Genomic DNA, 18272 nt, shown 5'->3' on the forward strand with positions numbered 1-18272 from the left:
AAAAATCATTTATAAAACATTTAAAAGCGTAGTTTATAAGGCTATGAACTCACTTGAAAGATCGAAGAAAGCGAGATGAAAACCGAGCAGAACTTTGACTCGAGAAAGCGGATTTTCTCGGGATTCTCGGGAATCACGGGAGCACAAACGACCTTCGGAGCTTCAGTATGGAAACCTGGGCTTCGGGATATCACGTGCACGGAAAACGGGGCAAAAACGCAAGAAAGATGAGAGAAAATGAGTAATTACCCCGAAACCCTTGCATCCCTTTTATAGGGGCTGGGAACCGCTTTGGTACGCTGGGCGTACATGTGCGTCATGCATGACTGCATCCTCGATTGCCTCGAAGCTCCGATGGGACGGGGCATAGCCTCGCATAGGTGGCGACGTGGACGATCTGAGGCCTAGTCCTCACCTACGCTGGGCGTACGCTGTTACGCCGGGTGTAACTTGGATTGGGCCGGTGACTCCCCCTTCGGATAATACCGAATTATGTTTTAAATTTATATTTTTATTATTTAATAAACTTCAAAAATTCATATCTTCTTCATACAAACTCCGTTTTCAACGTTCCTTATATCCACACGTAGGTGAGACTACGCTCTACAACTTTCGTTTAGACTCCGTTGGCAAAATTTGAAATTATTATTATTATTATTTATTTTTAAAAGGTCGGGGTAAGAAAAGTTCGTTAAAAATCCATAACGTCTTTATCCGATGTCTGTTTTTTTGAGACTTTTTACCGTTGAAATACCACTGTTGAGACCTTCAATTCTCATTTAGGTCATTCCGACCAAAAGTCGTTCGATCTCTGTTTCGAGTTTTTGGCTGTCTACCGCTATACTGAACTTGGAAAAATCATAACTTCCTCATACATAGTTAGATTTGGACGTTCTTTTTATGTACGCTCACGGTTTAATGATATCTAATATAGTAGGTAACCAAAATAGAGACTTTTGTACATTTTATTTTAAAGTTAATTCCATTATTTTCAAAAGTGGTTACAATACTTGGCTTTTTACGTCATTACATAGAACCGATATATCGGGTTGTCACATCATCCCCCCATTAGAGGGAATTTCGTCCCGAAATTCAACGTATGAAAAACACTTGTGGATTAGGGAAAAAGATGTGGGTACTTGTGTTTCATCTGATCTTCTCGTTCCCAGGTGTATTCAGGTCCTCGCTTTGCATTCCAGCAGACCTTTACGATGGGTATGCGACTTTGTTTTGTTCTTTTAATTTCCCTATCCATGATTTCAATTGGTTCTTCTATAAAGTAGAGACTCTCGTTGATTTCGATTTCGTCTAGAGGGATGATGAGGGTCTCATCGGACAAACATTTCTTCAAGTTTGAGACTTGGAAGGTAGGGTGTACGTTATTGATTTCCTGCGGTAGACGAAGTTTGTAGGCTACCGACCGATCATTGCAAGGATCTCGAATGGTCCAATATACCTCGGGTTTAGTTTCCCACATTTTCCGAAACGTATTAACCCTTTACAGAGTGAGACCTCTAATAGCACTCGGTCCCCTACCTGAAATTCCAAGGGTTTCCGTCTTTTGTCTGCATAACTCTTTTGTCTGTCTCTTGAAGCCTTTAGTCGATACCAAATTTGTATAATCTTTTCGGTTGTCTCTCTTATGATTTCTTGGCCAGTGAGAGTGTTGTCGGGTACTTGTCCCATGGCTAGTTGAGTGTCACCTACTTCAGTCCAGCACAATGGTGATCTGCACTTCCGTCCGTAGAGGGCTTCAAATGGAGCAACTTTAATGCTGGAGTTATAACTATTGTTGTATGAAAATTCGACTAGTGGTAAATAGGTATCCCACGCTTTACCAAAATAGATTACACAAGCTCTTAGCATATCTTCCAAGGTTTGTATTGTAATAGCTCGAAATTCAGGTTCAACCATTTAGCCCTTCATCTTTTAATAATTATCATTTTGGCCTTTGTGTTGGACGAGTACGCTGGGCGTACAAAGAGTACGCTGCGCGTACTCGCGCGCCTAATTGAACGCGTTATCACCCGGGTATGCTAGGCGTACCTAAGGTTACACCGGGCGTAACCGGTCCAGACCCAAAACCCTAATTTGGCTTGGTGGCTAGAAAATGAATGAGATGGCCTTGTCCCTCAGCCACCATCCTTCAGAAAGAAACCCTAAGAGAGTTGTTCCTTCTTTTATAGCTTGGGTGTGAGTGTTCTAAGCTTCAAGGTGGTATTTCAAGATAGCAAAAGAGAAGAGGAGTCCATTGTGGAGGCTAGAAGTTGGTGGACAAGTGTAGATCCGTGGGTAACAAAGGTTGGAGCTTCTTCCTGAGGTAAAAAGTTCAGATCTTACCTTGTAGTTCTTATGGTATGCTTCTTGGATCAATTTCTAGGGTTTTTGGTCCCAAAGATGGAGACTTTATGAGCAAGTAGTCTCCATTGGCTTAGATCTATCATGTTCAAGGTCTATTTGAGTTGTATGTTCATTAAAATGTAATCTTGGACGTAAATGTTTAGCCATGCATGAGATCTAGATCTTTGGAGGAGAAAAGAAAGGTATTAGAGGGTGTAGGAGCCTTTACAGCCATGCCAAGGCTTAAAGGTTCCGACTTTATGGGATAGGAGACTTAAAGAGAGCCAGATCTGGAAGTTGAAGGAGTGTCTTAACCATTTAAGACCAAAGGTTATGGCATGGCTGAAACTGGGACTTACGCTGGGCATAACTCTCAGTATGTGCAGCGTAAGGGGTTGAGACCCTCGATTGCAGTTCATCAATGTACGCCCCGCGTACAGAAGCTGGTACGCCCCACGTACTATGGTATGTTGACTTTTTTTGACTTTTAGGGTTTTGGTCAACTTGAGGACTTTGAGTCAAGGAGGGGTGAAATGGACTTTTACCCCTCTGTGGGATAATGAAAAGGGTGTAGCCTAGTCTTGGAAGCCAATATTAATTAGAATGATATTTTGTTGTGATTAGGTGGGGTTCGGTCTTCGTTTCGAGATTCGGAGATAGCGAGCACGTGAGATTCTAGACTTCCTTCGAGGTGAGTCTTCTCACTATACTGTACCCGGAAGGGTATTTATATGTGACCGGAAGGTCGGATATGTTATGAGCTGTATGCATTATATATAATTAAGTTAACCATTTGAATGTGCTATGTATGCTATGCTTGATATGTGCCGGAAGGCATTATGTTATGGGCCGGAAGGCATTGTTATGTGGACCAGAAGGTCGATGCGGGTAGGACCGGAAGGTTTACCGGGTCGGGACGGAAGTCCCCTGAGACACATGGACCGGAAGGTCATGGCCTGGAAAGGTGTATGTGTGTAAGTAGTATTTTAGGGAGCTCACTAAGCATTTGTGCTTACAGTGTTGTGTTATGTGTTTCAGGTACTAGCGAGGAACGTGGGAAGGCGCCAGCGTGATCTGTACACACTGATGGAGGATTTATTTTATGATCTTGGGATTTGATATGTTTTGTATTATGATATGACACATTGGATTTTTATGGCTTGATTTGGGTGAAAACATGTTTTAAGAAATGAAAATTTTGTTTTAAAAATTCATGTTGTTACAAGTTAGTATCAAAGCCTTGGTTTGAGGGATTCGGGTGCACCTTCGGGCGTAACGTAACTTTCGCATACGAGCTCCGTTTTCGATGTTCTTTACATGCACGCGTAGCTGAAAATATTATCTACAACTCTCGTTTATACTTCAGTAGCAAATTTTGACTTTATTTTTAATTATTTACTTTTAACGGGTCGGGACACGAAAAGTCCGTTAAAAATCCATAATTTCTTCATTTGATGTCCATTTTCGTCAGACTTTTTGCCGTTGCGCTACGAATGTTGAGACCTTCGATTCTCATTTAGGTTGTTTTGGTCAAAAGTATCTCGAGCTCTATTTCGAGTTTTTAGCTGTCTACTGCTATACCCGAATCTTGGAAAAATCATAACTTCCTCATACGAAGTCAGATTTGGACGTTCTTTTTATGTATGCTCATGGTTTGATGTTATATTTAACTTTCATTTAGATACTTAAGGCTAAAAACTATTGTATTGAAACTTCGGGTTTTTCGTTTAATCGGTGTTGCCGGTTTTGTCGGAAATCTTAGAATGGTCATAACTTCTTCGTTATAACTCGGTTTTTAGTGTTCTTAGTATTTCTATAAATCTTGACACATTATATAGCATAATAGACATCACTATAGAGACTTTTACACATTTCATTTTTGAAGTTGATTTTATTATTTCAAAAGTAGCTACAATACATGACTTTTTAGGTCATTACATAGAGTTGAAATATCGGGTTGTCACATCATCCTCCCTGTTAGAGGAAATTTCGTCTCAAAATTTAATGTAAGAAAAACACTTGTGGATCAGGGAAATAGATGTGGGTACTTGTTTTTCATCTGATCTTCGCATTCCCAGGTGTATTCAGGTCCTCGCTTTGGATTCCAACGGACCTTCACGATGGGGATGCGACTTTGTTTTGTTATTTTAATTTCCCTATCCATGATTTCAATTGGTTCTTCTATAAAGTGGAGACTCTCGTTGATTTCGATCTCGTCTATAGGGACGACGACGGTCTCATCGGACAAACATTTCTTCAAGTTTGACACATGAAAGGTAGGGTGTACGTTACTGAGTTCCTGCGGTAGACGAAGTTTGTAGGATACCGGGCCGATCCTTGCGAGGATCTCGAATGGTCCGATATACCTTGGGTTTAGTTTCCCACGTTTTCCGAAACGTATTAAACCTTTCTAGGGCGAGACCTTTAATAGTACTCGGTCCCTGACTTGAAATTCCAAGGGCTTCCGTCTTTTGTCCGCATAACTGTTTTGTCTGTCTCTTGAAGCCTTTAGTCGTTCCTGAATTTGTACAATCTTCTCGGTTGTCGCTCTTATGATTTCTGGGCCAGTGAGAGTGTTGTCGGGTGATTGTCCCTTGGCTAGTTGTGTGTCACCTAATTCAATCCAGCACAGTGGTGATCTGCACTTCCGGTCGTAGAGGGCTTCGAAAGGAGCAACATTAATGCTGGAGTGGTAGCTATTGTTGTATGAAAATTCAATTAGCGGTAAATGGGTATCCCATGCTTTACCAAAATCGATTACACAAGCTCTTAGCATATCTTCCAGGGTTTGTATGGTCCTCTCACTTTGACCGTCGTTTTGTGGATGGTAAGCTATACTCATGTCGAGCCTCGTTCCTAGGGATTTTTGTAACGATTGCCAGAATCGCGAGGTGAACCTACTATCTCTGTCAGAGATAATGGATATTGGTACACCGTGAAGTCGTACAATCTCTCGGATGTAAGTTCGAGTTAGCTTCTCCATCTTATCGGTTTCCTTAATGGGTAGGAAGTGTGCGGATTTTGTTAACCTATTGACAATTACCCCATTGGTGTCAAGTCCACCTGTTGTCTTGGGTAATTTGGTTATGAAATCCATGGTTATACGTTCCCACTTCCACTCGGGTATTTTGGGTTGTTGTAGTAATCCTGATCATTTCTAGTATTCTACCTTGACTTTGGCGAAAGTTAGACACTTGCCCACATAGGTAGCTATCTCTGCTTTCAAGTTCGGACACCAATACAGTTTCTTGAGGTCCAGATACATCTTGTCCGAACCTGGATACACAAAATATCGAGTCTTATACACCTCGTTCATGACCACGTCTCTGAATACACCAAACTTCGGTGTCCAGATTCGATCCATGAAGTAACGAACTCCATCACCCTTGACTTCAAGATTCTTGTCCATTCCTCTTAGGTCTTCACCTGCCACATTCTGTGTTTTCCAGGCTTCCCTCTGAGCTTCCTTGATTTGTGTGGACAGATGTGAATGGATCATCATGGTTAAGGATTTCACTCGGCGACCTGAGTATTCTTTTCGACTAAGAGCATCAGCTACTACATTCGCTTTTCCCGGGTGATAATGAATCTCACATTCGTAGTCGCTAAGTAGTTCAACCCATCGCCTCTGCCTCATGTTGAGTTCTTTTTGGTTGAGTATGTGTTGAAGGCTTTTGTGGTCTGTAAAGATGGTGCACTTGGTACCGTATAGGTAGTGCCTATAGATTTTCAGAGCGAAGACCACCGCTCCAAGTTCTAAGTCACGAGTGGTGTAGTTGACTTCATGTGTTTTCAATTGTCGTGAGTCATACACAATAACCTTTCCTCTCTGCATTAGTACACAGCCCAACCCTTGTTTCGAAGCATTGCAATACACCACAATATCTTCAATCCCCTCTGGAAGAGAAAGAATGGGCGCACTACAAAGGGCCTGTTTCAGAGTCTGAAAGGCAACATCTTGTTTTTCTCCCCAGCTGTAGGTGACACCTTTCTGGGTTAGGGAGGTAAGAGGCTTTTCGATGCTGGAGAAGTTCTGAATGAACCTTCGATAATAACCATCAAGGCCTAGAAATTGGCGAATCTCTATTGGTGTAGTTGGTGTAGACCAATTTTTGATAGCCTTGATTTTAGATGGGTCCACGTGGGTTCCTTCCTTGCTGACCACGTGACCGAGGAAGTCCACCTTTCTAATCCAAAAATCGCATTTTGAGAACTTCGCATAAAGTCTCTCAACTCGTAATGTCTCTAAGACTTGTCTCAGATGTTGGCTATGCTCTTCTTTACTCTTTGAATAAATGAGTATGTCGTCTATGAATACTATCACAAATTTATCCAAGAATGGACGACATACCCGATTCATTATATCCATGAATACGGTCGGGGCATTGGTTAGTCCGAACGGCATCACTACGAACTCGTAATGCCCATATCTTGTTCGGAAGGTCGTCTTGGGAACATCACTCTCCAGAACTCGCAGCTGGTGATATCCCGATCTCAGATCGATCTTGGATAAGTAGTTGGCTCCTTGGAGTTGGTCGAATAAGCCGTCGATTCGGGGTAGGGGATATCGATTCTAGATGGTAACTTTATTGAGTTCTCGGTAGTCGATGCACATCTTGAATGATCCATCCTTCTTTTTCACGAATAACACGGGTGCTCCCCAAGGCGAGAAGCTCGGCCTGATGAATCCTTTGCTGAGTAGCTCATTCAGTTGGCTGGATAGCTCCTGCATCTCTGTTGGGGCTAATCGATAGGGCGCTTTGGCTACTGGGATAGCTCCGGGAATCAGATCGATTCTGAACTCGACTTGTCTCGCGGGTGGTATTCCTGGAAGGTCCTCGGGAAAAACATCAGGAAAATCGCATACGTCAGACACATTCTTGATGTCCTGGACTTCGCGTTTCACATCCACAACATGTGCTAGAAACGCATGACATTCCTTGCGTAGGCACTTTTGAGCTTGGATACTTGAGATGATACGAAGAGTGGTACTGGGTTTGTCGCCCAAGATAACGAAAGTTTCGCCGGTTGGCAGATTAAGGTGAACGGCCTTATCGTAACATAAAATGTTCGCATGATGATAACTCAACCAATCCATGCCTATGATGACATCGAAACTCTTAATCGAGACTGGCATGAGGTTTATTGGAAAGGGATTATCGTTTAGATTTAAGGTACAATTTAAGTATATCTCCTTAGTGCCTTCTGTTTTACCGTTGGCCATTTCTACTATAAACGGTTCACTTAATGATTTTGGTGTTGGTTTTAGCAGGCCTTTAAAATCATGACTCACAAAACTTCTCTCCGCTACACTATCAAACAAAATGTATGCATACAAGTTATCGAGAAGAAACGTACCCGTAACAACAGTGGGGTCCGCAATGGCTTCGTCTTGTCCCATTGCGAACACTCAGACCTTTCCGCCGGTATTCCTGTTTTTTACCTTCGGGTAGTCCCTGCGGTAGTGTCCCATGGCTTCGCACTCAAAGCAGGCTTGGCTTACTCCAGTATTAGCAGTGGGGGCAGTTTTTTGGGTTGGCTCCTTGCAGAAACGGGCCATATGCCCCTTCTTATTGCACCTACTGCATTGGAGATCACAACAGAGACCGTGGTGGTGGAAGTTGCATTGGTTACATTTCGGAAGTTTCCCATTGTATGAACTTGTGGGAGCAGTGATGGTAGGTACAGTAATAGCGTGGGTCACTACCAATTGTTGTTTCTTGGGGTTCTCCTGTATGGTTTGCCCCTTCTCTTGTTCCAAGGCCTTCACTGGCCCTGTACCTCCTTAGATGGATTGGCGGTAGCTGCAATGGTACCCTGTTTTACCCCGTGGTCGATGAGTCGCTGAGCCAGGCGTTTGGCGCTGTTGAAAGTGATAGGGTTGGAAGCTAGGACATGACCTTGAATCTGCGGTGACAATCCCCAAATGTACCTTTCAACCTTTTTCGATTCTGGGTTAACCATGGTAGGGCGCAATGCAGCGAGGTCGCTGAACCTAGCTGTGTAGGCGACTAGATCAGACCAAGTCATCTTCAGATTCTAGAGCTCTTGCTCAAGTTTCTGTATCTCGCCCCTTGGGCAGTAATCTTCCAGTAGTAGAACCTTCAGGTCCTCGCAACTCATGGCGTTGGCGATAGTGAGAGTCACAAAATTGACATGGCTTTTCCACCAGGTGAGGGCTCGGTCAATGAAGGTGCAAGCAGCGAACTTGACTTTGCTTGCTTCTTGGCATGAGCAGATCTCGAAGACCATTTTGGTCTTTTCGAACCATTGCATTAGTGCAATGACTCCCCCAGTGCCATTAAAAGTTTTTGGATTTGCGTTGGAGATCTCCTTGTAAGTACATTCTCTTACTTGACCATGACCCATGCCATGATTGGAATGATTCGTGTTGCTTCCTGCCCCTCCATTTCCGTTGGAGTTTATTTGCGAGAGGGCTGCAGTTACTGCTGCTCTGATAGCAGCCTGGACCATGGCTGGATGATAAGTTGGTGGTGGAGGTGGTGGTGGTGCCGTGCCCGTTCTGGGTCTTAGGTTTGGACGAGGAGGCATTGTGTTGCCAAAAGAAAATGAAAGTTTTATAAGTATTGGTAATTCAGAGTTGAATGATAATGATTTAATCTCCTTAATAGTTCAAGAATTTGGTTTGACCTACACAGGGTTTTGAGTTCGATTTACAAATGGAGTTTTAATAGATAAACTCATGAATTGAATGAACTATACATAATTAACACACGAAAGAGATATGCTCTATATATATATTAAACATATGGTTATGTTACATCCGAGTTTAGACAAAAAATTTTGACCTTTCTAAAGGTCTCCGATTACAAAAAGTTTAAAGAAAGTAATACCTTTAGCCGAAGTCCTAACTTATAACAAAATTTGAAAGTCGGGCAAGTACTACTTGTGGCGCGGGTTGCGTTTGGAGCTTGACTCTGTGTCTGACTGTTTTGACTCCATGAGGCGCCTATCAAATGCAGCTTGTTGTTCCCTCATTTTCGTTATTGCTGCGATCGTGGCATTCAGTTGTTCTTGGAGGGCATTAGTGCGGTCTAGGCAATACCCTTGCAACTTGTCCAAACGGCGGATTTCGGAAGTGTGCACTTGTACTTCCACATTGACCTCGCGGATTCGGTTGGCTTGAACTCCGGATTGATAACACTGGTTGGCTAACTTGCCAATCATGACTAGGAGTGCTCGGTCCGCTGAACCCCCGCCTCTGACATCGTAGAAGTCTCGGCACACGCCATAGGGAGGGCGTAAGCTTTGTTGTTGGCTCCAGTGGTGAAGGTGACTCCCCCACACGGGAGTTGGTCCTTGGAAGTTCCTCACATAGACGGGAGGTTGTGGGGCCGGTGGATTGATTACCTCTGGCTCCAAACCGTACCAGAGTCCTCTCCTTCATCCAACTCTATAGGTTCCTCGTCTTCTTCGGGATCTTCTTCGATCCATCCTCCATTACCTTGGTTGGGGTAGTAGGGGTCACCGGGGTGATGGAATCCAGCCATTGAGTCTATACGAGAATAGGGTTAAGAATTGACTATAAGCTAAAGTATATGAAATTTACCCTTAAGTTTAATGGTTGTAGATACTCAAATACTCCCTTAGTATTCTTTAACAATATGCTTTTGGTAAGTTTTAAATTTGTTGTCCACTGCAGAAACTCCTTGGCATATGTTAGTCGGCACTCGGACAAATATAGTTGATCAGGCTATATTCTTCCCAGTTCCGATTACATGTCCCAAGGCGTACCTACACTGCACAACTTATTTATAATACTTCTATAATGATCTATTTATGAAACTTTTATTAGTATGAAATGAATGTACGCCTACTTTACAGGAACTAAATAAATTTAATTTCAAAAGTATGACACTTACTCAGAGTGTTTTTGCCCAGTTGTGTTTATAGTTGTATACCAAAAATGGTTTTGATATACTTAATTCCCTATAAACAACGCTCTGATACCAATATATCACACCCCCAAACCAGAACGGCGGAAACGTTCGGGGGCGGAGGACGTCATATTCAGTATCATAACAGTTCATAGAAAGGAAACTACACACCACCATATATATATATATATATATATATATATATATATATATATATATATATATATATAGGTTTTTAAAATGTCTACATAATTGTATTCGTTACATGTTCAAAAGATAAATACATAAACATCTTTCAAAATAAGTAATTAACGTCAGCGCGTAAATTCCTAAAAGTTGATTTCCAAACCTGCTTAGCGGTTCCCTGAGAAAACAAGTTATTTCAAAGAAAAAGTGTCAACAATTAAGTTGGTGAGTTCATAAGCGGTTTTGAGAAATTTTATGCCATTCGAAAGTTCGTGCGTTTTCCCAAGAAAATCCCTTATTTTCTTATAAAAGTATGAAATGCATGAGAATGTTTAGATAGTTGAATCAAGAAAATCCCTTATTTTCCTATTAGTTGATTGTTTTGTATACAGAAAAATCCCTTATTTCCTAAAGTAGCAAGCAGTCTAATGTCTAACTTTCCTTTATACCAGAAGGAAGATGGTCGAGGAGATCAGTAGCTAGAAAGCTCCTTTGGGAGAGCAAGGTAGCCAAAAGTCTATTAAAAGTACATCACTATTAAGTCGACTACAGTAGTATCATGAGCATGTAACTACATCCCGGAACCAAGGAGAAGAATACTCTGTAGTAGCAGCAGCAGTGGCCGAGCATCAGTCATCAAGTGAATCAGTAGATGCCCGCGCACGTGAGCAGCAATCACTCCATTGCAGCAAGACAAAAGTAGCATATGTCACATGGTAGATCATATCCAAGCAGAGGTGCACAAGAACGAGCACAACTTCACTCAGAACTTGTGACAAAGACTTGGTGTGCATCAGAACACGACTGAAAGCCCTTGCTGCTTCTTCATTCCAGGTGAAGCTATCTTTATTCAATTCAGTAAATTGGTCAGTGGCTTGCTGATAACCCCATACCCCTTTCAAAATTTTCGGTAATAGCCTGTTAAACCCAGAAAGCCTCTCAACCCCTTGACAGTAGTGGGTTGTGGCCAGCTCAACATGCTGTCAATCTTGCTTTTATCTGCTGATACCCCTTCACTGCTCACCACATGCCCGAAATACTCTAACCTTGCCTGACCGAAAGAGCATTTCGATTTCTTCACAAACAACTTGTGTTGTTTTAAAGTTTAAAACACTATCCTCAAGTGTTGCAAGTGGCTATCTAGGCTGTCACTGTAAATCAAGATGTCATCGAAAAAAACCAGTAAAAATTTCCTCATATAATCCATGAAAACCTCATTCATTAAAGCCTGAAATGAGGCTGGAGCATTAGTGAAACCAAAGGGCATATTAACTCGTAATGGCCCTGGTGAGTTCGAAATGCAGTCTTGTGTATATCATCTTCAAACACCCGAATCTGATGGTAACCACTTCTCAAATCAAGCTTCGAAAATCTCCTGCTACCATGTAATTCATCAAGCAATTCCTCAGGATGGGGAATTTATCTTTAATGGTGATGGCATTGAGTGCTCGATAATCCACGCAAAATCTCCAGGTATTGTCCCTTTTTTTCACCAGCAACACTGGAGAGGCATAAGAACTCACACTTTCCCTGATAATACCACTTAACAGCATCTCCTTGACCTGTTTTTCTATCTCTTTTGGATGTGGGGGTATCTGTAGGGCCTTACACTCACAGGCTCACTACCAGGTTTTAAGGGAATGTGGTGGTCGTGATTCCTCTTAGGAGGAAAAGGTCAGGCTAGTCGCTAAAGGCTTTGGCTTTACTCAAAGAAAAGACTTGATCCAAGGAACTATACAAGTATGGTGGGAGGCCTAAAGTCTTTCACGTTGACCCGGCCCGACATGATGTTTGCTGTGAATCAAGTCTTTCAGTTTATGCATGCTCCTCGACAAGCACATCTACAAGCTGTCAAAAGAAGACTCCGATACTAAGAGAACTATTTGCGATGGGTTCTTCTACCCAAATAACTCCTATGCAGATGGGGCTGGAGATCCGCTCCTGCTCTGCGTGTAAAGTAAGACAATGAAAAAGAAGGCTTCGCTTTGTTGCGACTGCCGCCGTCTTCGAGTTAAATATCGTTTTAGTAGTCCCGGTAATGGAGTCTCTTGAGATAAGACTGAGGCTTATTTTTTCTTCGTCGTACGTGACTTTGTCTCAACCGGTAGAAAAGAAGTTAGAAAGAGGAATTGACCTCGAAACTATATATATGAAGGGGCATGTTCAACTTCAAAGACCGGTGTCGCATAATCAGACTGAATGAAAGTTAGAATCACTGACAAAGTACTTTGGTCTCTATTTGTCGCTACACAACGAATATTTAGTCTCAAGCTTCCTGGAGATACTGGATAATTAGGAACTGCGTATCGCCTAGCAGCTAAAGTACTTGGTGAATTAATAAAACCAGTGATGCTGATAAGCGCTTACACTTTTTTTAGAATATAGCAAATAGTCTGATTTCTTTCCATATTGCCTATCAACTGACTAAGATTCCATACCTATCCTGGATTTGAACCTAACTTCTCAACAGACTTAGTAGAGTTCACGACCCTTGCCACTATGACTCCAAGAAAGTTTACGAGGTCAGTGAGCAGTGTCGGGCTTTCTTTTACCTCCTTTGCCCATTAGTCCGACGGTTTAACAATGATGGCTACTTCGGATACTATGTACTTTGTATAAATCTAGTGCATGTAAAGTATAACAAGAGTTTTCGTATAGTAGTTATGAATCACATATGATTCATTTCATAAAAATGAGTAAAGTGAAACTTTATGTAACACACGATAATAACCATGTTTTTACTTGTATTCTCCCCCCAAAATGTATTAAAAGTACATTATAAAGTATTTGAAAGTGTATGAAAGGCGGGTATGAACTCACTTGATTGAAGTGGTTGATTTGAAGTAGTCGAAAGAAGAATCGAGCAGAACTTCGACAAGAAGAATTGAAAACGTGGGAAAATCTCGGGATTTTCGGGAATCTCGGGAACACAAAACCTTGCTTCGGGACTTGAAGGTGAAAACCGGGGCTTCGGGAGGGCTTCGGGAGTTTAACCGCAGAGTTTGAGCATGAGAGATGGAAGAATGGAGCACCTAAACCCGACACCCCAAGAGTTCTATTTATAGGGGCATTTCTGGTGTGCCACGTCGTGGCTAAGGTTGGCCACATTGTGGGGAGAAAGTCTTATCCTCTTCCATTGATTGGACACCCTCAGTCACTTGCCGGGTCGCGGCCATGCTGTGCCATGTCGGGGGGGGGGGGGGGGTGACAACCTCGGATTTTGGACCCCGAACTTGTAAAATCCGTAACTTTCGCATACGAGCTCCGTTTTCGACGTTCTTTATATGCACGCGTAGCTGAAAATATTATCTACCACTCTCGTTTAGACTTTATCGGCAATTTTTGACTTTATTTTTAATTATTTATTTTTAACGGGCCGGGACACGAAAAGTCAGTTAAAAATCCATAACTTCTTCATCCGATGTCTGTTTTCGTCAGACTTTTCGCCGTTGCGCGACGAATGTTGAGACCTTCGATTCTCATTTAGGTTGTTTTGGTCAAAACTATCTCGAGCTCTATTTCGAGTTTTTAGTTGTCTACTGCTATACCCGAATCTTGGAAAAATCATAACTTTCTCATACGAAGTCAGATTTGGACTTTCTTTTTTTGCATGCTCACAGTTTGATGTTATCTTTAACTTTCATTTAGATACTTAAGGCTAAAAACTATTGTATTGAAACTTCACGTTTTTCGTTTAATCGGTCTTGCCGGTTTTGTCGGAAATCTTAGAATGATCATAATTTCTTCGTTATAACTCGGTTTTTAGTGTTCTTAGTATTTCTATAAACCTTGACACATTATCTAGCATAATAGACATCACTATAGAGACTTTTACACATTTCATTTTTGATATTAATTTCATTATTTTAAAAGTAGCTACAATACTTTACTTTTTAGGTCATTGCATAGAGTTGAAATATCGGGTTGTCACAATAATCCACTTATTCGATACAACCCCAACTCCGCTCGACGAGTCTAGCAAGAACTCGACATGTTCTTCTTCCTTCAAACTATAAGGACCATCTTCATCTGACTCGCCGAGTTCTTCCTTGAACTCGGCGAGTTCACCTCTCTCATAAGAACGTGTCCAGTCTACGACTCGCAGAGTTTTATGAATAACTCATCGAGTCAGTCTTCAAGGGTTAGGAGATTCCCTTGGACTTGTCGTTTATGTTCATACACTCATCGAGTCCCATAGAAACATATATCGATGTGTGATCAGTATAGGGTAAACCAAAAGGTCGTCCTCATGTTGAAGTAGAAACATATGTCGACGTGGGATCAGTATAGGGTAAACCAAAAGGTTGTCGTTTTCATTTATGAGATAAATCAGAAAATAAATATTAAATAACATTTTTCCCAACGACAACTTGTCGCTATAAAACTCCCACGGATCGATGTTTCACGATTTGTCGTCGGTATAGAGTTAAACAAACTTGACATCATTTTTCATTTCTTGTAAGATTATCTTAAAAAAATTAAAAATATTTTTTCGCACTGTATGTGGATGACATGTTGGTTTACATTTTAAGAAAAACAGGAAAAATGTTTTCCTGTTAGTTTACATTTATAGAAAACGGGAATATTATTTTCCTTTCGCATCTTACCTATTTCGACGACAAGTCGTCCGTGTAGAGTATGAGGTAAAAAAAGCAAGGTCGAACCTGTACTAGTCATCAATATAGCCCGATTTTTAGCAACGACTCATGCCGTCGGTATAGATGTTGCCGACATAGGGTTATATTCTTGTAATGTGAGGTCAGGTAAGGATATGTCGAGTCGGATGCCGACTTTGATACCATGTAAGATATATGTGAAATCTCATATTAACTATTCAAAACACTTCATATGAAAAGAGATGAGAGAGTCCAACATATATAAAGAAATAAGAGACTGTATCACACTAATATAAGATACACTTAGAGGGTGTTTGGGAAAACTTTTTAAATGACTTTTGTCTTTTAACTTTTCTAAAAAGATATAAAGATGTTTGGATGATACAAAAGTTCTTTTCAAAATAACTTTTTGTAAAGAAGAAAATGGTGAGTTTTCAAAAGTCAAGAAAGTGTGACTTTTTGTAACTTTTGAACTTTTAAAGCTAAATCACACTCAAAAGTTAAAAAATACTACCCAAACACTTTTTAAAACTCACTTTTGGCTTTTGTTTCCTCAAAAGAACTTTTATAAAAAGGACTTTTACAAAAAAATCTTTTAGGCTTAAAAAGTTTTTCCAAACACCCCCTTACACCTCGTTTTACTCTCCATCCAACCATACGTAAGATTTTTCTATAATACATTGGCTCTATAAAATTTAATAAAATATCTTTATAAAATCTAATTTATGATATATTTAATAATTAAAATACTTGCTTTCCTATTAAAGAGTTAAACAACCGTTGAATTAACAACTCGTAATAATATAATTTAATCTATTGAATGGTAATTAAAGATATTTTTTATTTAACTTTTATATTGAACTACGACATCATTTTATTTAACTTGTCTATTAAGATAGTGCTTGGTTGATTGGCTAAAAACCTCATTTGATCCCTACCTAGTAATATGTAATATTTAACTTCGTGTTGTTTTTGAAAGACTTGGACGTTACTCGGCTAACTACAAAATTAAAATAATAGGCCCAAGTGAAGTGCGACAAGAGTTTAAGTTCCGCATCCAATTCATCCAGGAAAGATCTCAATTTATCCTCTTCCTTTTGATTTGAGCCTTCGAATTGTCCGTTACTCATTTATGCATTTGAAAATTAAATGATTTTCTCAAGAAAACTACATTCATTGTCTTTTCTTCCTTACCGTTTTCGATAATTTTGGTATTAGGATACAAAAGCTACAATAATAATCCTCATGCTAGCATAATTTTCTACTTAAAAATACCTATTGGTTTTAAAATATAGTTTTTTTATGGAGATGTGATTTATTGTTTAGATAAATTACAGTTCACAAAGAATGTAAAAAATTAAAACATTCTCATTCGAGAACATACATACATGAGTTTCAAGAAATTAAAGAAAAGATTTGCGCGTTCAATTAAAGTATTTATATTTTTCTAATTAGTTCAAACTTCAAAGTCGTCAAAAACATTATTGAGTTACAAGAAAGTTACAACTTAGGGGAGATTCAAAAGTTAAACCGCTTTCTGGATGGATGAGTTTACAAGAATTTTTATTTTATTGAATACGTACGTACAAGAAAGTTGTTGCACGTCTTATTAGCATCTAAGGTAGGTTTTTCAGGTATAAATGGAATGCTCCTTTATGTTTCTCTTCACCAAATCCAAAAACATTAGAAACCAAATTAGGACATAAAAAGGAGAGGTGCCAAATATGGGTTTGGTGACTAGAGCTCTGATCCTGATAGCCATGGTTGCATTTCTCACCTCACTTGCTCATGCCACTGATGGCGTAGCCACATTCTACACCCCATCTTATGTTCGTAAGTTCATTGACATACCACATATAAACTAAATTGTTTATGTTTATGTAGCAATTTTTAAATGTTTTGTCATCTTTCGTAGCATCATCATGCTATGGTTATCATGATCGAGGTGTAATGATTGTAGCAGCAAACGCCGGTTTGTTTGCTGGCAAAAGTGCATGTGGTAGGAGATATCGCGTACGCTGCACCGGTGGAACTAATGCAGGCGTCCCGCATCCATGCAGAGGAGGTACCGTGGATTTGACTGTTGTTGATCTTTGTCCTGGATGTGCAGGGAATCAACTTGACCTTTCCCAAGAGGCATTTGCAAGGATTGCGGATCCTAATGCCGGGAAAATTAAGATCGAATATCATCAGTAATTTTAAACCCCTTCTTTTTCCGTTAATTCGTGTTAGTACAACTTTTGACTAATTTTTATATATTTTTAAAATTTTCAGGATATAATCTTATAAAATGTGGATGCATGATCTCTATATGATTGTCCATTATATATGTAATGCTTGAGACTCAAGGGCGTTGTATACATTATAGCCTGGCCTCTTTGCTTTGTATCAAATTTGTTGAATAAAATGCCTAGCATCAAATATATATGTGATTTGTAACGATTTAAAATTATGTAATCCATATCTCTAGGGGTGAGCATGCTGCAGTTTAGTATGGTTTTTGGTTAAAACCGAACTGAAAACAGCAATTTCGGTTTTTTGAAATTTTGAAACCGCACCGTTCAGTTTTATGTTGTTTGGTTTTTGCGGTTCTTTTTATTATTATTTTATTTTACGGCTTTTTGTTGGTTTTTTTTTTTTGTTTTTGTTTTACTTTTTTACTAAAACTCAAGTACTTCAGCGAGTTACTTTGACTCATTTGAGGAATGCTACTCATTTATTGGAAATAAACCGATATTAGCACCTCTTGATTTAAAATCAAATTACATAACAACTCATCTAACATGTTTCTAATATTTGAATATAATACGAATTTAATATATTATTTGTTTCACAAATACATACGATAATATCAATTAATATATTCATAAAAATGATATTATATCACTAGTACTATTCATATTTAAATGTTAAAAAATGTCGTAGACATTTTTTTTTATAAATACCACTGAATGTATACTTAAAAATATATAATCAACCTCTGATATATAAGATAAATATTTATATTTATGGAAATTTTAATTGTTCGTAAGTTCATGGTTCTTATGAATATCAACATTTAATATATATATATATATATATATATATATATATATATATATATATATATATATATATATATATATATATGCGGTGCGGTTCGGTTTGTTGCGGTTTTTGCAAGAGTAGAAACTGCACCGCACCGTGTATTTTCGGTTTTTGCAAAACTAAAAACCGCACCATCAGTTTTCAT

General features: G+C 39.7%; 1 protein-coding gene across 1 annotated transcript; it reads left to right on the top strand.

Moving 5' to 3' along the window:
- Nucleotides 1–16724: 16724 nt before the first annotated feature.
- Nucleotides 16725–17448, top strand: LOC145006119 (EG45-like domain containing protein). The gene is made up of 3 exons (XM_078965208.1): nucleotides 16725–16873; nucleotides 16956–17232; nucleotides 17315–17448. The coding sequence occupies exons 1-3, from the start codon at nucleotides 16765–16767 to the stop codon at nucleotides 17319–17321; spliced, it is 393 nt and encodes a 130-aa protein (XP_078821334.1). The 5' UTR covers nucleotides 16725–16764; the 3' UTR covers nucleotides 17322–17448.
- The last annotated feature ends 824 nt before the right edge of the window (nucleotides 17449–18272 follow it).

The sequence above is a fragment of the Lactuca saligna genome, chromosome 7 (genome assembly GCF_052625555.1).
Source record: "Lactuca saligna cultivar CGN05327 chromosome 7, ASM5262555v1, whole genome shotgun sequence".
Lineage (NCBI taxonomy): Eukaryota > Viridiplantae > Streptophyta > Magnoliopsida > Asterales > Asteraceae > Lactuca > Lactuca saligna.

Coding starts and splice junctions, on each gene's coding strand:
- LOC145006119 (XM_078965208.1), top strand. CDS start 16,765: ATGGGTTTGGTGACTAGAGCTCTGATCCTGATAGCCATGGTTGCATTT. Junction 16,874..16,955: donor CTACACCCCATCTTATGTTC/GTAAGTTCATTG, acceptor CATCTTTCGTAG/CATCATCATGCTATGGTTAT.